The sequence below is a fragment of the Diplotaxodon limnothrissa genome, linkage group LG15, assembly GCF_057381915.1.
Source record: "Diplotaxodon limnothrissa isolate DT_005_m linkage group LG15, D_limnothrissa_male_GT1.1, whole genome shotgun sequence".
Taxonomy (NCBI): Eukaryota; Metazoa; Chordata; class Actinopteri; order Cichliformes; family Cichlidae; genus Diplotaxodon; species Diplotaxodon limnothrissa.
The window spans coordinates 35,217,714-35,244,110 of NC_140610.1; the positions used below are offsets into that span (position 1 = coordinate 35,217,714).

At 41.1% G+C, this 26,397-nt stretch overlaps 1 protein-coding gene across 1 annotated transcript; it reads right to left on the reverse strand.

Moving 5' to 3' along the window:
• Positions 1 to 7,818: 7,818 nt before the first annotated feature.
• On the reverse strand, positions 7,819 to 26,397 carry recql (RecQ helicase-like). Its single transcript, XM_085372927.1, has 14 exons — positions 26,356 to 26,397; positions 20,826 to 21,053; positions 20,558 to 20,737; positions 20,347 to 20,453; positions 19,264 to 19,462; positions 18,999 to 19,165; positions 16,322 to 16,403; positions 15,527 to 15,675; positions 13,812 to 13,929; positions 13,574 to 13,712; positions 13,395 to 13,486; positions 13,085 to 13,301; positions 11,796 to 11,925; positions 7,819 to 8,508 (listed from the first exon to the last, which is right to left on the reverse strand). The coding sequence occupies exons 1-14, from the start codon at positions 26,363 to 26,365 to the stop codon at positions 7,819 to 7,821; spliced, it is 2,508 nt and encodes an 835-aa protein (XP_085229053.1). The 5' UTR covers positions 26,366 to 26,397.

Below are 26,397 nucleotides of genomic sequence, written 5' to 3' on the forward strand. Positions count from 1 at the left end.
GAATTTTAGCTCAAATTGTAGTAGTGAAAGAAAATTACTGTGAAACCATTCTGTGGGACGTAAGCCTGAGGTTTACCTGTTCAAGTTTGCCAGGATGGCCTATCAAAGACATCTGGGAGTGAATACTACCCATTTCATTGTTGGACTGGACATTCGATATAGCTTATTTTTTAATTTTTATTAATGAATCCTTTATTTATCCAGGTAAAAATCTCACTGAGAATCAAAAATCATTTCCAAGAGAGACCTGGCATCATGGCAGCAAAAGACCTGTTCCTGCCTCACAAGCTAATATGTACCCAAGTCACGCTGAGAGAAAACTCATGGGGCTGGTTGCACATTCACTCTAATACAGCGGTCCCCAGCCCCCGAGCCACGGTCCGGTGCCGTGAGCCGTTTGGTACCGGGCCGCAAGAGTTGAGGCTCGGGTGTGAAATTTATGGTCTTCAGGGCTTTTATCGGTTTTTATTGTTATTTTTTATAGTTAACTCGGTTTCCCTGGGTCTTTTCCCGTGTGTTATGAATAAATCTTTTTTTTTGGTACTGGTACTGGTTTTATTTTGTTGTATTTATCTGCAACACCTTAAAGGCCAGTCCATGAAAATATTGTCAGACATAAACCGGTCCGTGGCGCAAAAAAGGTCGGGGACCGCTGCTCTAATAAACAGGTTAATCATGAGCCTAAAAAGCTTGCTACAGCACCCTAAGGGTAACAGTGGTGATACTTTTAGCTCTTTCACAAAGATGTCAGTTTCCTGGATACATTCTTGTTTGCATCTTGTTCTGTTTTATGGTAACTTCAGCAGAAAGTTTCATCTACAATCTCTCACCACTGAATTTTGTCCTTGTTGGTCTTTCAGTAATATACAGTTTCACCTTAATAAATAGAACTTAGCTCAGTTTACAAGTTTACAAATAATCTAAGTGGTTTATTCCACCTCAAATGTTCATTTGGACTTTTTAAAACAGACTGTTTTCACAGCAGATATTTTGGCTTGTAAAGATTAAGTACAGGTGTAACACATACCATGAAAAACTATTTTTATTCCATTTAGGTGAGCAAATTTCAGACCTCTGCCATTCATGCTGGCTCACATATAAACCTTAACTCAACTACCTGATGGAACTGCACTATCTGCAGTTAAGGTACTTTCACTTGTGATTATCAGATATGTCAGATTGTCTGACATGAGTGAAGTTTGATGGACTGATATTCTATTCAATTTTATTTTGTTCACTCTGTCTAACATGTGTAACTTAGTTGTTTACTATTAGTAGCAACGGTCTATCCCTTTGTTACCAAGTCAACATGATAACTGGGGTAACTCTTGCTAAGAACTCTTGCAATATACTCTGTGGGTAATAATATGGTTGTTTTCTGTTTCTATTAAATTCAGTTCTACTGTATTTATATAATCCCAAATTACAAAAACAGTTGCCCCAAGGCATGTTATGTTGTTGGGTATAGACCCTGCAAAAAAATCTGTTTTCTATTTTTTTCAATTTGTCAAGGTTTTTCACATTATTTTTCACAGTTTGATCTGTAAAACATATAAGCACATTTTCTGCAATGGTTTAGTATTACTGACCAGTGAATCAGTGAGCAGCTAGGTCCCAATATTTAAATATCATTTGTGGAAAGAAACATTTATTCATTTTCTTGTGATTTGTTGGAGTTGCTCTTCATTTAGATGGAAGTTTAACCTGCAGATTTTGCACAACAAAAGTACTTTTGGACAGTTAAATCTAGCCTGTCTCTCTGCAACCAGCCCCTGTCCAGGCTTCCTGGAATAACACACTTCAACCTGAACCTCTCAACTGTCATGACTAAAAAGATTAAGAGAATATAATTTGGCTGCTATTGCCTCTGTAGTCATTGGATTTGACTGAGTCATGTATCTGAATTTGTCCAAAGCAGTTGGAACTTTAAAAGTACTTTAAAAGTACAATTCATTACTGTTGCTGAACAAAGTATTTTGATTATCTATTTATAGGATTTCTAAATTCACCACATTTTATTTAATGTTTTATTATTTATTTGCACCAGTATTGGATCCATGTGTCATTGCAGGCAAGTTGCAGGAAACAGGGCTTACACAGAAACTGGTTGGTGAATGCTGCAAGACATGGAATATAATATCTTCCTATATGTATTTTTCTTAGAAAGAACTTTAAAACATAGAAAGCTTTACCAGTGATGTAATCAACTTGAACCGCCTTAAGTGAACATTGTTTTCATGTACATATTTTGACAAGATAGATTTTTTGTTTTTAATTAATTTCAGAGCAATGATTGACATTAATCATGTAGGTAACTAGAAGTTAACATTAGACTGATTGTGCTATGATGTGTGTGAATTCATCCATCACAACACTACTGTATTTTAAGCAGATAGTTCCTACAAAGATACAGTGAGTAAATTATTGAACACTTCACCAATTTTTTAAGTAAATATGTCTCTAAGGTGCTACTAACATGAAATTCTCACTAGATGCCTGTAACAACCCATCCAATCCTTACATGCAAAGAAATCCAATAATATGTGTCCATAAATTATGTATAATCATGAGAAATGACACGTGGGAAAAGTATTGAACACATGAACAATGGGAGGTGCAAGAAAGCCACGTAAAGTGATGACACCAGCTGAAATCTATCAGTTATTAGAAAGCAATCCTGCCACCTATTGCAAATTAAGATATTAAGAAATTACAGATACGCTTCCCAACCCCCTGAGCCACGGTCGCCCGATAGTCTGGACAAATGAGACCAAAATTGAACTTTTTGGATGCCATAGTACACATCATGTTTTGAGATCAACAGGCAATGCATATACCCCCCCAGTTTGGAGGTGGGAACATCACGGCGTGGGGATGTTTTTTATCATACGGCATTGGCACGCTTCACATAACTGAAGGAAGAATGAATGGAAGCTGGATATCTCAGGAAGACAATATTTTCTTTTTCTGAAACCAGCTGAGTTTCCTTGACTGTGTGTTTGGGATCAAAGCTGCTAGAATGATCCAGTCAATAACCTGACCTGAATCCAACTGAAATCCTATGGCGAGAACTAAAGCTCAGAGTTCACAGAAAGGGCCCGCAGAACCTTCAGGATTTGAAGACTGTTTGTATGAAAGAAACTCACCTGAGCAATACATGCAACTTTTCACCTCCTGTTTCTCCATACAGGAGGCGCCTTGAAGCTGTCATCACCACCAACAGCTTTTATAAATACATTTCAGTAACCATGTTCAATACTTTTTCCCTGTGTCATTTTTCATTTTACACATAATTTATGACATCTGTGGTTTGATTTCTTTAGCTCAATTCAATTCAATTTTATTTATATAGCGCCAAATCACAACAACAGTCACCTCAAGGCGCTTTATATTGTAAGGTAGACCCTACAATAATAGGGTCTACCTTATTATTGTCTACCTTGTGTGGATTGAAATGTGTTATTACCAGCATCTGGTGAAAATTGTATGTCAATAGCACTTTCAGAAATATATTTACTTAGTAAACTCATGACTTGTTCAATAGTTATTTTACGTGCTGTATACATTTCTGACAGATATACAGTTTGACAGATTAGTTCTTTTATTTATTTACATAATTGGTTTAGCTTAGCATAAAGCAAAGGTACGTAAAATAGCAAACCTAGTTCAAGTTGGTGTTTGTACATTTTTATTCTGGTACTCCACTCCAGGGTACTTTTGCATGATTCACACATAAAGAAAAATCCTCATTTATAGTGGGGTAAAAAACATTTAAGTTTGCTCATTTACAACAGGCTCTAAAATGTATGGTAGTTTAATTTTATCAGCTGATGTGCACGTCATTGAGTAAAATAAGTATTTGATTCTCAAGCAAAACATGACTCATTAATTGGTGGAAAAACCCTTGTTGGCAAGTACAGTGTTAAGATGTTGCTTGTAGTTGGTGACTAGGTTTGTACTTATCTCAGGATTTTGGCCACTCCCCTTTACAGAAACTCTCTAAACAAGGGTGGCTGTGGCACAAGACGTACTAGTTGCAAGCAATGTGGTTCGATCCCTTGTTACTCCAGTCTATATGCCAAAGTACCCTTGGGTAAGATACTGAACCCAGAGTCCTCCAATGCGGTTAAGAGTGGGAGGGATCATTGTAGTTGCATCATACAATTTTTTTTCTTCAAAGATGGTGGGTTGAGTTGAAGCCAAAAAAAATCTATTTTGGTTTTATTCTGACCACAGCACATTCTCCCAAGCCTTCTCTAAATCCTTTAAATGGTGTCTTACAAACTTAAGATAGGCCTACACGTCTGCATTTTTGCATAGGGGCACCTTGTGAGCACAGCAAAATTTCAAACCATTATCGCATAGTGTGTTACCAGTTGTGTTCTTGGTAACTGTGGTTCCAACTGCCTTCAGATAATCAACAAGCTTCTCCTGTGTAGTTTGGGGCTGATCCACCACTGTAGAGGCTGAGCCCACGCTTGAAGCCACTGAGATGTTCGTTGGCTGGGGTGACGCGATGCCACTGTTATGAATGAAACTTATCACAGTCCGATAACTCCAGCCGTACTTATCTTGTTCGTTTAGAATCTGTATTCCACTTCCATCAGTTGCATTTGTTGTCAACAGTTCTCTTTATCCAACACCATTTATCATAAACCGTTTGCTCCTTCTGAACAACAACACACCTGCCGCTAATTACGTGTGTCTACCCTAAATACATTCCCGTCAACACACCATATCGTAAAACACAAAAGGTAACCCCTAATGGCATACATAATGTACCAACACAAAAAATGGCTCCACTTTCTCATGATCACCCTCAACCCACGAGCCAAGACTTTGCATAGAGAGCAAGACTGAGTGCAGCTGACGGTCATTTTATATTTTTCTGTTCCTCAATAATGGCATCAACAGTTGTCACCTTCTCACCAAACTTCTTGTTGATGGTCTTGTAGCCTGTTCTAGCATTTTGCAAGTCTATAGTCCTGTTCATGGTGCCCTTTGACAGCTCTTTGGTGGAGCGGTTAGAATGGAAATTGAAGGAACCTGATTTTGTAGACAGGTGTACTTCATACATAGTTGACATCAGGAATATCTTTAATTGATTGATTGGTTGTAATTTGTGGAATTTTGGTTGATATTCTCTCTCCATTAAAATAAAACTTCCATAAAATTAGAGACTGTTTATTTGTTTGTAAGTGAGTGAACCTATAAATACAGCAGGTAATGAAATCATTATTTCCCCCACTGTCGGAGAATTGTATGTACACTGTTTATAACACATTTCAGTTTCTGTTCCTTGAAACCTGAAAATGTGAGCCAGAAATAGTAAGGTAAACATATACTTTTATATATATTTACTTGTATATATTTATACTTACCTGGCAGGGGAGATACCATGATCACGAAGGTGGCTCACCCAGCACTGCGGTTGTGCTGACCCCTGTAGTAGGGCAACATTCCTGTAGTAGGGCAACTTCTGTTCAGTTCAGTTTTATTCATACAGAACCAAAGCACAAATGCAGTTGCCTCAAGGTGACAATTGATTGCACACTCTCGTCTGTGTTGTTTATTAATGTAGCCGCTGCTTGGGGTTAATACTGACTCACGCTCCACAATGTCTGGCCATAATTTATACCCACCAGCCTTAAGGACTTATTGTCCTAAGAGGACATCTGTGCTGTACGTAGGGTACATTTGCAAATATTTAGAAAAAATGAAAAGAAAAAAACCAAACATGATAAAGTTTTACAAATTCCTGTATGCACAAAGGCACTGGGTTTGGGTGGTTTGTTCAGATTTGAGTATGAAATGATGTGATTTTAACTAAGCATAACGTAGATGTTTTTGTTTGCTTTGTTTTGTTTTTAAATAAAAACATTGCACAGTAGAAATGACTAACAATCTTTATTTGATACCCTTATGTAGAAACTGGGAAACAAAATGGTTATGAATTACATGATTGCTGTCTCGGACTGTAGTGATGTGTCATGTCACTAAAAGTATCTGCATGACCTGATACCACCGCGAGCTCAAGATCAACACAAGCTTTCAGGGGGGCTTTCAGGTGGTGAGAGCTTTCAGTGGGCTAAACTAGATTAACCCCAGTGTAATAACAATTACACTGAGTTCTCTTCCCAGTAATTAATGACTAATCTGCCTTTCCCTCCTTTATCAATCCCAGCTTTAACTCTTCCACCTTTACTTCCTCCCTTTGCAATCCCACTTCAACCCCAAGCCTTTCAAGTTCAACCTGCAACACATCCATCAACCCCCTCCTTCATACTATACTTGGCACATCTGTCACTATTCCCTCTGTCACTATTACCAGTTATTAAGGAGGGAGGAGGGTCATGAGGAACAAGCAAAGCCACATGAATAGCCTTACACACTGTAACCTATGCAGTCCATGACCTCCCCTTCAAGACCCTACTTGTGTGAGTGGCATGTTGTATGTCCAGAACCACTGGACCATATAGCATGTACAGTTATGTGCAAAATAATAGCAATGTATTTAAAACAACAGAGGAAAAGTTCCACGTTACTTCCATAGCATTTAGCATTCCAGCAGCATTTATTTCCATGTATACAAAGGAACTGGGAGCCGTGCACATTCAATCCCAAATGAAAACATGAACAATTTTGTCTGTTCTTCTCTTCTTCTTTTTTTAACTGAAAATGAAGAAAAACAATGGGTTGTTTAAAAAAATTTAATTTACAAACTGGAATATTTACAGTATAAACTGAAAATAAAATGAGGATTTTGCTTTTCCTTTAAGCACTGATTATTTAGTTGTATAACCATTATTTCTGGTCACTGCTTTGCATCTGTGTGGCATGTAGTCAACTAACATTTAACACCTAGAAACAGAAATTGCAGCCCAGGCTGACTGGACTACAATCCACAGATCTTCTGCATTTTTGGGTTTTGCATCAAAAACAGAATTTTAGAGGTCATTCCACAAATTCTCAATCGGATTGAGGTCAGGAGAAGGGGCTGGCCACTTCGCGACATCAGTCTTTTCGGTCTGCAGCCAGGATGTTGCCCGCTTGCTGGTGTGTTTGGGGTCATTGTCCTGCTGAAACACCCATTTTAAGGGGATTTCTTCCTCAACATAAGTAGAGATGGACCGATCCGATATTACGTATCGGTCCAATACTGACCTAAATTACTGGATTGGATATCGGAGAGAAATAAAAAATGTAATCCGATCAATTCAATATCACAAAAGCACCTCACAAAACTTGCAACATAGCAACCCAGCTCATAACCTTAGCATGTCGGAGGAGTATGCATCTCGTGATAGAGCGTCTGTGGCGTGTGAGACCTGGTCTGGTTCAGCATTTGGAGCCTCGCTACGTGCTTCCAAACCGGCATTTAATCTACGAGAAAGTTATCCCAGAGAAGTAAAGCAAGTGTGTAAGCTCATCTCAGAATGTTTGAGTTGGCAATTTGTCTTAATTTTGTCTTTGTCTTAAACTTTTTGGCTTAAAGTGACAAACTCCAACGATCTCAAACATCCTACTCATCATCCTCGTCTACATTTTCATGATCATAATTTTTGCGCATATGATTGATTATTACCGAGTTATGTAATATCATAATTTCATGATATTCATGAAAATAGAAAATTAACTTTTATTACTTCCGTTACAATTTCCTGAGGCATAAATCATTTGACACGGGGGCCATAAAACATTGGTTTGACACGAAGTAGGTAATTTCTCTCTCTTCCATCTATATAATAATAAATATAAAAATATACAAGACATCCAAACAAAGTTCATTTTATTTTTATATTTAAACAGTAACAAAAGTCAGCAGCGGACCAGCTTTCTCCTGCCACTGATGCGTGTCCACAGGGTTCGAGCTGTCTGGGCAATGATCAGTCCACGGGGCAGGCGGAGGCTCTTCAAAGGCTCCCTGATACAGGCCAGCACTCCTGGATGTGTGGGCTGCCCCAAGTACTCGTGGGAAATGTAGTTTATTCTCCTCAGCTGTTCGCCATAATAATTCCTGAGGTCGCAGAGCTCCTCAGCTGCTGTGTCAGAGATGATGGAGGTCTGGGAAGGAGAGCTAGGCACAGTGATATGGGTGGATGGACAGGGAACATGCCCTGTGGCTGCTGCTGTGTGAGCACAAGCTTTCCTTCGCATTCTCTGAGGGGTGCTGGATTTGCAACTGGAACAAGGTTTATCTGAATGTGACGGTGTTTTCTGACAATCACTGATTCCTACATGATGTACTCTGTTCATTTCAACATCCGCCTCAATTATATGTTGAAATACGATAGGTTTATTCTTCTTTTCCTCTGCCTTCCCATATCTGTCCGGTCTCGCCATCTGCTTGTTTGTCTGGCTGACTGGCTTCAGGTCTTGTCTTCTCGATACGTTCCTCTTTTCTTTAAATATTATCTGTTTAGGTTGTGGGGGACAGCTGTCCTCCACAACAGTGGAGTCTAAGGTCATATTGACATCCTCTTCATTCACTTTAACAGCTGAGGTGTCCTGTAAACATGAAATTCAATGTTAGTGAAGTCTTCATTCTGGAATAAGCCACTGGATGTACACAAAGAGGTGAATGTGTCAAAATAGAGAAACTTAAAGTATCATGTTCATAAAGTGTATACAGCAACAGAATATTTAACCTACAAGTAACCAGGAATGTGTTAGTTTGATGAAATGTTAGCGAGAGCTTGGTGAAACATGCTTCTTAGTGTAAAATCTGAATATTTAAGATTTTACACTAAGCCCAACAGGCGTGGGCGAGAAAATATAATCAAGATAACCTTTATTATGCCCAAGGGGCAATTTGCTTTGTAGCCAGCTGCATAAATAACACATCCACCCAAAATTACATAACAGAATTTCAAAAATGAATAGTGGTAGGGACGAATGAGAATTTAAATCTGTTTGTTCTGCAACGAGGCAAGAAATACCTCCTCCCTGAAGGCAACAGCTGATACTCTTAAAAAAAACAAAAAAAAAACAGAGGGTGTCATAGCACCCTGAATCCGTTCTGACTTCAGGGTCGCCCTCCCTTTATGCATGAGGGCAAGATCATTTAGCTGCCACTTTGCTACACAATTTAAAAATGAGCTCCAGCCTTTTCTTATTTTTCAGGCTAAGAGACCCAAACCAGCAGATTAAAGAAAATGAAAACAGACTCAATAAAACAAGAACATTTTCATAAAAAATATTATCCACATTAAAACCACTTAGTTTCCGATACAAATACATACGCTGGTGAGTCTTTGCACATATGGTGTCTGTAATCACATCAAATTTAAACTTTTAATTAAGTATGGTGCCCAGATATTTATATTTCTCTATCCCCTCAATTTCTTGCCCATGAATACAAACAGGGTTAGATGACATTTTTTATTTAGAAAAAAATCAACAACCATTTCCTTTATTTTAAACACATTAATGTCAAGAAAAGACTGTCCACACCATGCTTACAAAGTCATCTACAACTGGGCCACAGTCACAATCTGTATCGTGGAGCAGAGAGAGACGATAACGGAGTCGTCTGCAAACTTGATTATATGTCCGTCCTGGTAGAGGCTCTGACACTCATTTGTATAAAGAACCAAAGTGGAGAAAGGACACACGCTTGGGGGGAAACAGTGGAAGATAAAAGCACATCTGATAAAATATTGTTGACTCTCACTTTCTGAGGTCTATCTGTTAAAAAGTCAATAAGCCAAGAAATCAGTCCAGAATCAACATTAAATGTACGGATGAGATGTCTTGCTAAAATATGGGGCTGAAGACAAAAAGCAGGCAATAAAAGTTTGCTACACCATCCATGTGCTTCAAAACCATATAGAGCAAGGTGCACACAGCATCCTCTACCCTACCTATTACCTGTTCTATAGGGGGTGAGGAGGTGTAATTTATCCTGAGTAGCATGCAAAAGCTCATGTTTTACAAGCTTCTCAAAAGTTTTCATCACCATGGAAGTCAAAGCACCAGGCTGAAAATCAGGATTTTAAAAATGCGGTAACAAGTAACAGTGTTCATAGCACCATGCATACACAAGCAACTGTGAACAGAGTAGGGAATGATGAACTGTACTTTGTAAACTTGTCCTCTGGGCAGGTGAGAGAGGGCTATGGGAGATGTGTCTTGATTTTCTTGGACACAGTGGCATCTCCACAGCTCTGAACTGATCTCTTTCCCTCTTTGGATTTGCCCTTGCCACTGGAGACTTTTACCTGCAGGTCATTAACAAAAGTGCTTTATCCGAATAGGTTCACACCGATGTGGAATGTATGAGTCGACACTAGAAGGGGAGGACATGCAACAATCCAGGACAGAATCTGATTCAGTGCCAAAACAGGAAACCGTGAGATCTCAGAACGGTACTGCTGTAAAGATCTAATTTACAACCCCATTTCCAAAAAAGTTAGAAAAGATCCTCTGCATTCAAGTATTAAGTATTTCAAGTCTGAGGAGTTGTAGCTTTCTATATCAGTGTGATTTGTCCACCATCATTGTTTATATAAACACAGATCCCTCCTCCCGTTAAACGGGAAAATCCACTTGTTAGCTTTAATGTTCGGGTGTGTAGAGCACTGTAAAGCAAAGAGGACTGTGCAGAGGAGAGCATATTTTAGTTGGCTAGTTCTGTGAGTGTAGCTGTTGAATTGAAGAGTACATTGACAAGTAGTTTTACTTAGTTTATTCATAAAAAAAATTAATTATCTTTTCTGAAGCAATTATATTTTTTTTGCTAATTTTTTTTTTTTGATAATGCTTGGAAACTCCAGGAAGAGAAGCAGCTGAACATTTTTACTGCAACCAATTTTTAGGACTATTTACATGTGGCATAAATAATACATGCAGAAGTTTATGTCCCGAACAGAAGTAATGAAAGTCATGCATTTTTCTGTGTACCCTGTACCCATACCATTGACCTGTTTAACCCTTTTATAACCCATTTATATTAAATAGCTTTATTTCCAATTCAATTCAGTTTTATTTATACAGCGCCAAATCACAACAACAGCACACTTTATATTGTAAGGTAGACCCTACAATAATACGGATGACCTGATATCGTCGTGTTGGTGTTGTTCCCACATCATCACAATAAATGTTGTTCCGGGTTCAACATTGCAAGTGACCAATCACATAGTTGTGACGTCATGCTTTTGCGACTACAACACGAGGATATCAAATCGTGCCAATAATACATACAGAGAAAAACCCAACAATCATATGACCCCCTATGAGCGAGCACTTTGGCGACAGTGGGAAGGAAAAACTCCCTTTTAACAGGAAGCAGGAAACAGGAAAACCTCCGGCAGAACCAGGCACAGGGAGGGGCGGGGCCATCTGCTGCGATAGGTTAGGGTGAGAGAAGTAAGACAGGGATCTAAAAGTGTTTATTTTGACTAGAGTGTCCTTATGACATTTTTATTCACTTAGAGCTTTTAAATAGAACATAAATGGTTTATTAGGCTCTTTTGGATTAGTTACTAATAAAAAAAATATTCCAAACAGTACAGTGCAGTCTGCTCACTCTGATCTGTTTGTGCTGGCACTCAGTCTGATTGTAGCTGTAATATCTTACAAATTGGAAATGTTTGTTCAAACCTGTTGCAAACAAAGACAGTGTGATGTACTAACTAAAGTGAGTGTTTTAAAATTCAGGCCTAACTACACCCAACTGTGACATGAAAACAGATGTGATTTGTAACTTACTTTGTAGTTAGGGTTAGGTGTTATACTAAAAAACTCTCCTAAATGATGGTAACAGAAGAATATGTTTTTTCCTTCAAACTTACCAAAGCAGTTCCGGCCCCTGCATCTCTCATCTTCACGCTCAGTGTGTGTGTCGGGTTCTTCAGCAGAGAAGCTTTGCGGCCCAGCTTCATGTAGAAGTAGGTGGTGTAAGGTGTGAAGCTGAAATCCTCTCTGAGGTCAACACATTGGGAAGAACTCTGTGTCAGACAGACTTAATGGTCACAGGATCAGAGCTTTATCTTTAATCCCATGAACTAGAGACTTACACAGCCTGATGGTTTGCCACAGTCAGTCAGGTCAAGTTAAGGTGAGTTTAAAGCTTTATTCAAAGAAAGTAAAAGTGAAAAGCATGTCTGGCCTTTAACTTCAGCTACTCCACTCTATAGACTAAATATGGTCCGATTTCCAACACAATGTATTTGCAGAGGCTGTGTGATTTGAGGGAAACTTCTCAATGCATTTTTGTTCTTTACATTGTGACAGGTCTGATCCTAATTAGAAAAGCTAGAATGGATATTCTGAAAAGGGCCTGATGTTTTGAGTTCAATTTAATTTATTCTGCATTTCCTAGGCCCCACATCTGCAACAGTGCACCGGTTGCTAGCTCGAAGGCTAACCTAGTGTAGAGGAAGAAAATGGTATCCAAACTTGGTTAGCAGTTTGGAGGCACTTCATTGACACCAGTGGGTTTTCTTTGCATTTCTTTGCATGAAATCAACATCTTTTTCTGACGTGTCAGAAAAGAGAGATGTGTCACACAAAGATGTTCTCTTTTAGACCAAGAAGCACTCCAAGAGCACCAACCTCTGCCCAGGCAGCTCACTCTCTTCTCCTCAGTATTTACTTTTAGGGGTACATTATATTTGCATTTTGTTGTCTTTGTTCTTTTTAAATGTATTTTAAGAAGATTGCAGTGAAGTAACAATAATGCATTTGGGGGTTAACTTTAAAGAAGTGCACATGTGAAATGTAAAAGTGATGTCAGAGATCAAATGTGACATATTTGGATCTAACTGTAATGCGATATTTAGAATCCTTATATACCAGTATCATTTCCTGTGCCAATACAATCAGAGGAAGCCAAATTTTAATGGATCGTTAAGCCAAGCCTTCTCTAAACCCCATCCAAGGTTTTATCAGAATTCATTCAAAACTTTTCCAGCTATCATCTCTACAGACAGGCTGACACACAGACATGCACACACTGGTCAATTAATGAACAAAAACAGAACAATAAACAAAGTCATCTTGAAAAACTGTAGTGAATTGATACTTAATAAATAAAATTGAATTAAGCTAAATCCACAGAAAGAAACGAAGCATGAATCACCTGAGGTATCCCTGCAGGAGCAGGTGAACAATCACAACTTCAGCCTGTCGCCGAGACAGCGTGGTGGTCTGAATCATCTTCCTGTGCTTTGCAGGGCCTTTCCCCATCCATGCATCCACCAGTTTCAGTGGGGTCAGTTTCTCATCCATGGAGGCTGCAAGCTCCACAATCTGCACCACTTGCCTGGCATGTTGGGTAATGTCCACAGTGGGGTAATCTGGAGGGGGGTGTTAAAAGTGAGGTGATGGATTTAGGGCATATGATCGATATGGCTGACACATAAAGCAATAAATTTCCTCACCACCCACACCTTTTGCTTGACTGCAAGTGTCACACATCTGGTTGCATCCTTCATCATCCCACACTTCATCAAAGTGAACTGCCATGAGAGAGCGCCGACACCTTCACAAAGCAGATATTACATTTAAGAATATATATTACATTTAAGACTGTGCAAATTGGGCAGCCCGCACTGACATCCTGTGCTACCTGTTAACATTCTGGCAGTAATCTACCATCTGTAGCAATTTCTGCTGACCAACATTCTCCATCACCACCATGGTGCTGATCCTGAAGATATCAGCGAAGCCGAAATAGACAATGCAGTCAGCCGGAGAGTCATCTCGACCTGGAGACACAACGGAAACACTTAACATTGGAATAATAACCGTGAGTAATGCTAGAACGGTATTGCTTATGCTACCAATAGAAATTATAGGCCGTCTACCTGCCCGTCCACTCTCTTGGTAGTAGTTCTCAATGGACTTGCTGATGGTGTGGTGGATGACAAACCTGACGTCAGGCTTGTCAATGCCCATGCCAAATGCCACAGTGGCTACCACAACCTAAACACACAAAAACGAAAAAAAACAACTCATGTGTTTTACAGATGCATTATTCAGTGAGCTGTTTACAAGCATGGAATGGAATTTTTTTTCCAATCAGAGGTATTGCCCCTCTCTATGTATGGGGGAACTTCAGTGCTGATTTTGAACAAAATTGATATGATTTTTAGTTCGGATCACATTATTTATATAATATTTACAATCTTTTTTAATCAAGTCCAGATGGAAGGTTAAGTAGATAAATTAAAGTGAAATCAAAGGCCAATTGTGGAAAAATTGTTAAATTACGTTTGCTACCACCTCTGTACAGTAGGACAGCTTTGGACAATCCCAGAAGATTTGGAAGAGACCTGCAGATTTATTACTGCTCGTTCTCTGGCATGTCCCAGACCTTTAGAGGTACTGACATCCACTTATTGAGTGTAAATAAATATTTCTTATAAAGATTTTAGTCCTACTGTATTCAAAAGAGTAATGAGCTATCTTTTAATAATTTTCTAAGCAAGCCAGAGTTATGCCTCCCTCCTCTTTCATTAGCTCTAGAGTTTGTGACCTAAGCCTACATGTTATCTTGACCTGGATAAAGGCTGATATCAGGCTATTAAACTCAATTGTTTAAGAAAGTGGTGTCAATTTTATACACATATATATATATATATATATATATATGGGGAAAAAAGACGTCCCCACCCCTCCCCCCAGTGGCCCTAATCCTCTTCCGTACATTGGTTATTATGATGAACTCCTCTCAGTTTCAACGTGTTTCAAGCAGATCATCGCATGGATTACTTCCAGCTGTTTACCACCTACAATGATAGGATCTCCATTTAAAAGTGACTGCTAAGAGGGAACTGGCTCTGGACTTTGTAATCCCATTTTTCCAGGTCGTTTGTGGCTTTGGATGCGCTGCTGTAGATCACGGAGCTGGAGTCATAAAACACCCTGAGTTTTCCTGGATAGTGTCTGATGATGAACTCATTTTTCCTTGAGTGTCATTCTGATTGCATTATATGCTTTTCTTTTAAGTGCAATCTAAATCCCAAAGTGCTGTTTAAAGAACACTCCTTCCACTCTACTTGATCTCCATTTTTTCCATGCAAACCACCTCCTTAGTTCCATATTCCAGGAAATAAGCTATGCTCACATCCCCCTTGAGCTCCTTTGTAATTTATAGTTCATTTTCTGACTTTGCCATGTTGATTTCTCCCTTTAATCAGAATCAGAATACTTTATTAATCCCGAAGGAAATTCCTATTATCCCCTTTTATGCTATTTAAATCTACATTTTAAGCTATGACTTAATTATTTATTTTGGGGAGCACTGACTGTAGTTTAAGCTGCTGCCATCTACAACACTACAGAAGTCCAGAAATCCACTAAAACCCTTTTTAGAAGAATATTTTAAATCCACAAATTAGTTTTAATAATATCTAAAAGCTATGTGCTGAACCATTTATTGCAATTAAATAAAAAAATATATTAAAATTTTTTTTGTGGAATCACTCCAGGCAATATTAACCATGAGCAGAAAATCTTGACCCAATTCTTATAGAAAATCTCAGCAGAAATGCAGCTGTGCATATGTTTCTTTACTGACCTGAATTTTGTTGGAGGTCCATTTGCGGTGAACCCGGGACTTGTCCTCAGAGTCCATGTTTGCATGGTAAGGATATGCCAAGATGTCTCTTTTCTGGAGTTCTGCTGACACCAACTCTGCATCCTTCTGAGAGAATACATACACAATTCCTGTGGCATGTATGAACAAAGCAGAAAATATTCATACATGATTATTACGTATAGAAATATTCACATTATAATTGTCTATTCTAGCATGACTAAAAATACTTTGCAGAATTGAGGATATTAACCTTTTTTAGCCATTTTCCACTAGTGCCCACTCAGCTCGGATTGGCTCAAATCAACTCAATTTTAAGGGTTTTCCATTAGGTGGTAATAAGTGGTAACCAGGTACTTTTTTAGTACCTATTCGGTAAGGCTTCCAAGCAATCTGAGACAATCAGAAAATGGAACAAACTGGATGACGCCAATTGGCCAGTCAGTGGTGTCACTGGGGTCATGAGAGTGACTCCTTCTCAAAAATCAAAACCACTATTTTTGAAACCCAGCACTGAGGGAAATGGCTACACAAAAACCAATACCATGGTCTGCAAGTTTAACAGTAAGCCGTAGGCTGAGCAGAAGGTATACCATCGCCTCAGCGTCCTTCACTGTTTGTGTAGTATACAAAACCATGTTGCTATAACAACCCATGCATGTACTCAATTTTAATGGAAAATCACCAAAACAGAAGAGAATCAAATTGAGTCGGCACTAGTGGAAAAATGGCATTAGTAATGTTTTATATATGCAGCAGTCTTGTTTGTCATAGTACCTGATTGGTCCTTGTATTTACTCTTGATCAGAGCAGCTATGTCATTTACTGATGCTTCACTGACAGAATCCTTTATACGAACCTGAGAAGGAAATGAAACACGTGTTAAGTGTGTATGAAGATGGGGAGCATAGTAAAAAGAAGTTTATGAACCCTAACTCTTAACTTCTAGAGCACAGGTGTCGAAATCCAGGCCTCGAGGGTCAGTTTCCTGCAGGTTTTAGATGTGTCCTTGATCCAACACAGCTGATCTGAATTAAATGGCTAAATTACCTCCTCAACATGTCTTGAAGTTCTCCAGAGGCCTGGTAATGAACTAATCATTTGATTGAGGTGTGTTGAAATAGGGCGATATCTAAAACCTGCAGGACACCGGCCCTCGAGGCCTGGAGTTCACCACCCCTTTTCTAGAGAATTCCTCTACAGCCTTTTCGAACTTTGTGTATTCATAGAGTATCTTCTGTCAGTAAGAGTTGTTAGATCAATGCATGATCCAAACCATGTCTTGTTGAGAATTTGTATAACTTAACTTCTATAAAGGGCACTTCTACAGTCCAAAGTTATAGTCAAGGGGCTGAAAATGGAGCCAAAAACTACAGGCACTTCAGGCTGGTTTTAAAAGCCAGCAAAATACCAATAGAGTCCCATGTTAAAAAATACTAGCTCTACATTTTGACTGAAATTGTGTTAAGCGTTGGAGTTATCTGACAGAGTTGGTCACATTAGTGTTAGCCCAATTTAGCAGACATAACTAATGTAACTATACTCAGCTCACACATTTGATGTGTGAGAAAGCAAGTTGTATAAAGCTCTTTGAATGCTCGGAGCAGAAATCCTTCCTTGCTGTTTGGCATTTTCTTTTATGTGCAGGTTCAAATACACATAATAAATAAATGTCTTTGTGATTATTACATCGTATCATGTCATCATCATGTTTATTTGACAAGGTTTTAACCGTTAAAATGAAGTCGATTTGATTTAGTTATTAAATCAAACCAAAAGTAACATCAATTTATTCAATACAGTGTTAATATCTGAAATGGGACCCGCAGTAAAAAAGGTTAAGAACCTCTGCTCTATTTAATGATTATACAGTGGAGGTGACAGTTATTAACTCTGAGAAAAGATAAAGAGCTGACTTCATAAGCACATTTATTTTTTATCTTTCTATCATTATTCAGAGAGTTTGCCTTCCACCTGATATATTAGGTAGATTCAAAGACAGATGATGTCAAGCACACCACACAGTAACTGTGTGATCCGACTGTGAATAAGCAGCACACTATTTTGTCCCAAATTCACAGGGAAGAAAGAGACTGACAGATTGGTTCAGAGACTTTCAACATCCAACCACATCTAAAATATTGTTTTTCTTATATTATCCTGCATTTTCTTTTTTTATTTTACTGGCCTTTTAAAATCAGCAATGGTCCACAGACTAAAGCAGGGGTGTTGAACTCCAGTGCCAGAACTTCAAGACACGTTGAGGAGGTAATTTAGCCATTTAAATCAGCTGTGTTGGATCTAAAACCTGCAGGACACCGGCCCTCGAGGTCTGGAGTTCGACACCTTTGGACTAAAGTGTTTTTCAGTGGCTAATGTAATGTACATACTGACGTTATACCTTGGAATAACAATAGTGGTCTATTCAGCATATTTTCCCAACAGTTTAGCATATGTCCTGCTACCACCATAAATCAGTTTATGTTTGAGTATGAGGGATAATCATTTTGTGTTGGTTTCAAACTGGATATCGAGATTCATGTAAGTCTACTGTGACATCCCCGCCCGGTGATGCTGGTGTCTGTCCTGCCAAGCATGTGACAATGACATTGTATTGACTGTTGTTAATCAATTGTTTATTTTAAACTGATGCATTTTCATGTTTGCAATAACTATTCATTTGATATATCATAAACCTCTTGGCATGTCAGTCTGTATGAGATCAAATTGCTTTTTGGACATCTCATAAATCCTGTTCTGTACGGTGACAACAAAACTGGATTTTATTTCCAGAATATTTTTTATGTAGATTTTTAGGAAAAAATCATAAATAAACATTTCAGGGTAGAAATGTTTCATTATAGCATAAAGTGAATGACTCGGAAATACTATATTGGCTGTCACCCATTGGTTTGTCTTGACATGTCTTTGACAGCATAATAGACAGAAATGTCTTCAGTTTCCTTTGTCACCCATTTAAATAAAGTCAATGTAATTTCTAATAATTATTTTAATTTAAAAATAAAAACAAATCTGTTGTTTTTGGTTTTCTTTTTTTTTTTCCCCAGGTCATTTTTTTAAACTGTGTTATGGGCACTGATCACGAAGGGATGGGCAGGATGTATACTATTGATTGACAGCTGGTGTGTCACGTTTGCTACAAGTTAAATATGAGCATATTTGTTGAAGATGGCCACCACTCCTTCAATGGACTATACTGAAAGTTAAAGACGTATTAAGGTATAAAGGTGGGGGATTCTAATTTCAATCTAATATACAGAAATTAACAATTTCTTCACAGAGTTCGTAGCTGTTGCGGCTTAGCAAACTACCAGCCAATCAGACAACGGTATTGCCTGTTGCTAGGGTAAAAATGTACATTTCTAAACACATATTTTTATATTAAAACATTTGACTGGCTAAGTGGATTTTTGAGTGCAGTGACAGTGCTTACTTCATAGTAGAGATTAGTTCGATTGAAGGAAGCAGTGAGCGTGATTGCCTGTGGCACACACAGGATCTTCTCGCAGTCTTTCAGGACACTACTGGTTGCTGTGGCTGTGAGGCCAAGGAGGGGCACTTTGGGGAACTGCCTCTTCAGGATGCCTAGCATCTTATAATCTGAACGACAAGCACACAGGTGAACCAGTATGTAGCACATCATAGCGACGGGGGGGGGGGGGTGCTTACTAAATATGATCTGAGGTCAGAATACTCACCTGGTCTGAAGTCATGACCCCATTGGCTGCAACAGTGCACCTCATCAACAGCAATACGATTCAGGAGGTTTGCTTTGTAGGCTTTCTCCAGACGAGACATTAGGAGCTTGCTCTTAGCAATTTTCTCTGGAGTCACGTACACCAGCTTGAAGGGGGCCTTTGGATCTGTCATTCCAGCCATGACCGTCTTAGCATGCTCCTGCGAATGATGGAAACAAAAAACAAGCTGCAGTTTAGTGCCAGAAACATAAAGCTCTGCAGTTGTTGTGGATCATTACAGATGATCCATCCATGTTGTTTAGATGCCCTAAAGCCATCTCAGTCTTCATTTCTTGTCCACAGCAGAAGTGTGTGTAATGTCACTAAACGATTCTTGGACACACTGGTGAACAGTGAGTGCAGTTCCCATGGTTATTTCATTGTTGCTTAAAGCAAAATGAAGACATGGATACAAAATTAAAAGCGGTTGTCAAGAAAGTCAGTTTACTCATCAGATATGAACAGCAGTCATGGAATATACAGAATGAATGATTTTGGATGATCTCTCACATTAGTTTTGTAAACCAGTGAAAACAAGATCACAGCTCCTTGAGGCAACTATTGTTGTGATTGTGGCTGTACAAATCAAATGTTACTGAATTGAATAGAAGATAGTACCTGTACGTGTAGTTTTATTTTCTCCCTAAAACTCTGTTTTGCTAGTCTGTGCATTCACACACACATTTGCAAGTTCACTTTCATGAGACATACTATTAAACTATCAACACATGTGTATGTGTGAATTTTTGACAGATGTGTACATCTGTCAAAAGCTATGGCTCAGGCTGTCACAAAAGAAGGCTACCTGGAGGGAGAGTGGGTATGACCTCTAGTTTTTTTCCACTCTATATCTTTGGAATCACAACACATAACACAGTTGGCTAGCAGATTTTTTTCCTTTCCAAAAATCTGCACCCTTTCAGTAAAACAAACACATAGTTACAACTTGTATCCAAAATGTGGATTACAAAAGGCAATTCTTTTCTTTCCGCACACACGCATAATCCTCAAATAATCTTTTTCTACATGGCAGGCAGTTCTTACTCTGCTACTGGATGCATTGAGCATGACTGCCGACACGTCAATAGTCTTCAGGTACATCAACTGGTCCTCCATCAGGGATACAAGTGGAGTGATGACCAGTGTAAAGCCTGATAAATGATAAAAGTAAAAGAAATAAGTCGTAAGAAGAAGAGCATAAAACTGGAAGGACAGATGTTTTGTTCCAAAACTCTGCATGTGTGTCTCACTGTACCATTAGAACAGATTGCAGGAAGCTGATAGCAGAGACTCTTCCCTCTTCCTGTGGGCATGACCAGGAACAGGTCCTTGCCTGACATGGTCAGGTTGATGGCTTTCAGCTGCAAAGGTCTGAAGTTAGAGAGATGGAATGTGGCCTTCAGGTGCTGCTCCACGTTGCTGGACCATGGAAAATCTATAAAGCATGATGTTACTGCATGTCAACACAGTGCACAGACGTGGCATATTTCTACAACTAGTTGTCTAGTCTGTCTGTCGAGTACCTGTGCCATCATATCGTTGCATTTCCTGCTTGCTCATCGCTGGCTTGGCTTCAGATGCCTTTGAGGCAGAAGAAGATAAAGGCTGTGCAGTGTCACAGGCCTCCTCCAGCTGCTGCAGCAGGGCATTCTTCCGAGAAGTGAGCTCAGCCTTTTTCTGCAGGATCTCTGCGAGCTGCAGTTCCACTGTGTCCAGCTCGGCCTCGATCGAGTCCAGCTCGACCTGCATATCTAAACAGCAACACCAGGAACATTGGTAGCAGGCTCCAAGCACTTATTTGTTGTGTCTTTGGACCCCAAACAGTTCAGCAATGCCCAGATAATAACTACTCTTGGGCAATCAATTCTGGTTTGTTCAAAATCACTCATCCATTCAGCTTGCGCATGTCCAGAAGTGGCCACCAACTAATTAAGTCTGTAATTTTTTTTTTATTTGCATGGTTTTCTTTTGCTATTCTTACTGCATAAAGTTTTTAACTAACATCAGCTCTTTTCATAAATATAAACCCATAAAACACCAGTTTGTTTGTACAATGCCCTTGTTGGAAGACAACCTCAAAAATGACAATTTCCTATATTTGCAGTGCTACTGGATTTCTTATATTGTTAATAGTAGAGTTTAAGACATGTCCTCGATTAACAACAACATATATTATTATTTTTGTGCACGTAAAGCAAAAGTTGATAAAACTCCCACTCAGCTTATTCATGGCCAAAAGTGGCCACCTCCTGTTTACGTTCATAAAATACAATAAAATATATATATATATATATATATATATATATATATATATATATATTTGAGTGAGAAAGGTGATATCTCCGTGAATCGCTACCTTATCGTGGTGGAGGGGTTTGTGTGTCCCAGGGATCCCAGGGGCTATGTTGTCTGGGGGCTTTTGCCCCCTGGTAGGGTCTCCCATGGCAAATTGGTCCTGGGTGAGGGACCAGACAAAGAGCGATTCAGAAGACCCTTATGAAGAGAACATCGAGGGAACAGTTTACCCTGCCCGGGATAGGGTTACCGGGGCTCCGCCCTGGAGCCAAGCCCGGGGAGGGTGCCCGAGGGCAAGCGTCTGGTGGCCGGGCCTTAGTCCATGGGGCACGGCCAGGCACAGCCCGAAGAGGAGACATGGGCCCATCCTCCCGCAGGCCCACCACCCGCAGGAGGCACCATAGGGGTCGGGTGCATTGTGTGCCGGGTGGCGGCCAGGAGCGGAGGCCCTGGCAGACTGATCCCCGGCTGCCAAGACTGGCAATAGGGACATGGAATGTCACCTTTCTGGTGGGGAAGGAGCCTGAGTTAGTGCGTGAGGTTGAGCGGTACCGGCTAGATATAGTCGGGCTCACCTCTACGCATGGCTTGGGCTCTGGAACCAGTCTCCAGGAGAGGGGCTGGACTCTGTCTCAGTCTGGAGTTGCCCCTGGTGAGAGGCGGTGGGCTGGGGTGGGTATTCTAATATCCCCTTGGCTTGCTGCCGGTACGTTGGGGTTTTTCCCGGTGGATGAGAGGGTTTGTTCCCTGCGCCTTCGGGTCGGGGAACGGGTCCTGACTGTCATCTGCGCTTATGCGCCGAGTGGCAGTTCAGAGTACCCAGCCTTCTTAGAGTCCCTGGGGGGGTGCTGGAGGGTGCTCCACCTGGAGACTCTGTTGTCCTCCTAGGAGACTTCAATGCTCACGTGGGTAACGACAGCGAGACCTGGAGGGGCGTGATTGGGTGGAACGGCCTCCCTGATCTGAACCCAAGCGGTGTTTTGTTATTGGACTTCTGTGCAAATCACAGTTTGGCCATAACAAACACCTTGTTCGAACATAAGAGTGTCCATAAGTGCACATGACACCAGGACGCTCTAGGCTGTAGGTAAATGATCGATTTTGTAATCGTATCACCAGACCTGCGACCATATGTTCTGGACACTCGGGTAAAGAGAGGGGCTGAGCTGTCAACTGATCACCACCTGGTGGTGAGTTGGATCAGGTGGCGGGGGAGGACGCTGGACAGACCCGGTGCACCTAAACGCGTAGTGAGGGTGTGCTGGGAACATCTAGCAGAGGCCCCAGTCCGCGAGATCTTCAATGCACACCTCCGGCAGAGCTTCAACAGCATTCCGAGGGAGACTGGGGACATTGAGTCCGAATGGACCATGTTCAGCGTCTCCATTGCCGAAGCTGCTGCATTGAGCTGCGGCCGCAAGGTGGTTGGTGCCTGCCGTGGTGGTAATCCCCGAACCAAATGGTGGACACCAGAGGTGAAGGGAGCCACCAGGCTGAAGAAGGAGTCCTATCGGGCTTGGTTAGCCTGTGGGACTCCGGAGGCAGCCGACAGGTATCGACAGGCCAAGTGGAATGCGGCTCGGGCAGTGGCTGAAGCAAAAACTCGGGTGTGGGAGGAGTTCGGAGAGACCATGGAAAAAGACTTTCGGACTGCCTCGAAGAGATTCTGGCAAACCGTCAGGAATCTCAGGAGGGGAAAGCGGTGCTCTACCCGCACTGTGTATAGTGCTGGCGGAGCGCTGCTGACATCGACTGAGAAAATTGTCAGGCGGTGGAAGGAATACTTCTCCTTAATCCCACTGACACGTCTTCCAAGGAGGAAGCAGAGTCTGGGGATGAGGGGAATGACCCGCCAATTTCCGGGGGCGAGGTCACTGAGGCAGTTAAACAACTCCTTGGTGGCAGAGCCCCTGGTGTTGATGAGGTCCGAGTACCTGAAGGCTCTGGACGTTGTAGGGCTGTACTGGTTGACACGCCTCTACAATGTTGCGTGGAGATCAGGGGCAGTACCCCTGGACTGGCAGACCGGGGTGGTGGTCCCCATCTTTAAGAAGGGAGACCGGAGGGTGTGTTCCAACTACAGGGGATCACACTCCTCAGCCTCCCTGGGAAAGTCTATGCCAGGGTGCTGGAAAGGAGAGTTCGTCCGCTAGTCGAACCTCGGATACAGGAGGAACAATGCGGTTTTCGCCCTGGTCGCAGAACACTGGACCAGCTCTTTATCCTCTCAGGGATACTTGAGGGTGCATGGGAGTTTGCCCAACCAGTCTACATGTGTTTTGTGGGCTTGGAGAAGGCATTCAACCGTGTCCCTCGGGGTGTCCTGTGGGAGGTGTTGCGGGAGTATGGGGTGTCTGGCCCATTGCTACGGGCCATTCGATCCCTATACAACCGTTGCAAGAGCTTGGTTCGCATTGCCGGCAATAAGTCGGACTCATTCCCGGTGGGTGATGGGCTCCGCCAGGGCTGCCCTTTGTCACCGGTTCTGTTCATAATTTTTATGGACAGGATTTCTAGGTGCAGCCAAGTGGCAGAGGGCTTTCAATTTGGTGGCCTCAGAATCTCATCTCTGATTTTTGCGGATGATGTGGTTCTGTTGGCTTCATCGGGTGGGGGCCTCCAGCTCGCACTGGAACGGTTCGCAGCCGAGTGTGAAGCAGCGGGAATGAGGATCAGCACCTCCAAATCTGAGGCCATGGTTCTCAGCCGGAAAAGGGTGGAGTGCCCACTCCGTGTCGGGGATGAGTTCCTGCCCCAAGTGGAGGAGTTCAATTATCTCGGGGTCTTGTTCGCGAGTGATGGGAGAAGGGAGCCGGAGATCGACAGATGGATTGGGGCTGCAGCTGCAGTAATGCGGACGCTGCACCGGTCCGTCGTGGTGAAGAGGGAGCTGAGTGTAAAAGCGAAGCTCTCAATTTACCGGTCGATCTACGTCCCTACCCTCACCTATGGCCACGAGCTGTGGGTACTGACCGAAAGAACGAGATCGCAGATACAAGCGGCAGAAATGAGCTTCCTCCGAAGGGTGGCTGGCCTCTCCCTTAGAGATAGGGTGAGAGGTTCGGCCATCCGGGAGGGGCTCAGAGTAGAGCCGCTGCTGCTCCACATCGAAAGGAGCCAGCTGAGGTGGTTCGGGCATCTGACAAGGATGCCTCCTGAGTGAGGTGTTCCGGGCATGTCCCATCGGGAGGAGGCCCCGGGGCAGACCCAGGACACGCTGGAGAGATTATATCTCTCAGCTGGCCTGGGAACGCCTTGGTGTTCCCCCGGATAAGCTGGAGGAGGTGGCTGGGGAGAGGGAGGTCTGGGCCTCTCTGCTTAGGCTGCTGCCCCCGCGACCCGGCCTCGGATAAAGCGGATGAAGATGGATGGATGGATGGATGAAACTTTGTCTGACTTGAGTTTTTAAATTAGCACCAGTCCTAGTCATAAAATTCAGAATTTTGACCCTTTCAAAACCAGTTACATCACATCATTCTGATGATTTACAAAGAGATAAAAGGATAAAATAATTATTTTTTACCAAATAATACAAGCAATCTGATTTATTTTCTAACCATGATTGCAGTTAAATGTATATCAATAATTAACCTTTTACGATTATATATGAGTCATTACTTTTTTGAAAAGAAAAAAAAAACAAAAAACTCCCACTCAGCTTGTTAGTGGACAAATGTGGCCACCACCTGTTTACGTTCACAAAATGTTATAAAATTAATACATATTAAAACAGTTTCCACTCGATTTCTCAAATTGGCATCATTCCTTGTCATTAAAACCAAAAAAAAAAAAATTTACCCTCTAAATGCTAGTTAGGTTGTCTATTACCAGTAACTTTTTTTTTTTAGAAAAAAAGAAAAAGAAAAAAAGAGGATAACGTTCTCATTTTGTCACCATATAATTGTTTTCAGTCAGCGTTAAAGGTCAGTACCAGTAACAATGATTTATTTTTACTTTTTTGCATTTACTTTCAGTCTTCTTCAGTCACCTTTCTCACTCACTATGTGTTAAAAGACCTCTCTGCACTGAATCATACTTGTTATTAATCTCTGGCTCTCTTCCACAGCATGTCTTTTATCCTGCCTTCCTTCTCTCACCCCAACTGGTCGCGGCAGATGGCCGCCTCCCCCCAACCCTGGTTCTACCAGGGTCTGATTTTATCTTTAGCGGTGCACTTTTTGGTCCTACCTGCTTTAATTCATTCACCCTTTAGCTGACCCAAGGAGATCGGAAGAGAGCCTTTGTTAAAACACAGTCATCTAAATTAAAAATAAAAGGCATAAAGGATTCAACCAAAATAGAATCTAAATAAAGAAACATCTTTATGACAGTGTGACTGACAGTGACGTCTTGAAAACCAAAGGAGCACTTTCATTACTGTGTTGGCTATATCTGCGATACGTTATGTACCATCAGCTCCTTTCATAGAGACAGAAATGTGCAGCATGTTCTCTCAGTGGACTGGTGTTGTTAGAGTGGGCAGAGTAGACAGCCAGGTCTCACACCTACACAGTAACAAGAGCCCTGAGAATCACACCCCCGCAGTTAATGATCTTATTCCTTCACCTCCCTCTGGAGTTGTGGCAGTGTTATCGTCTCCAGTCGCCATGCTAACAACATTGTCTCCAATACAAAAGCTATCACAGCTATTTTATCACATGTATGCATATCAGTACTGTTCATTGTTCACTGCTCCACAAAAAACTCAGCAAACAATTAATTGGAAAAATATTAAAAAGTATAAACAGAAATACTTACCTGTATTCATATTTCACAGTCTGATGTGCTCAGGAGGAAATC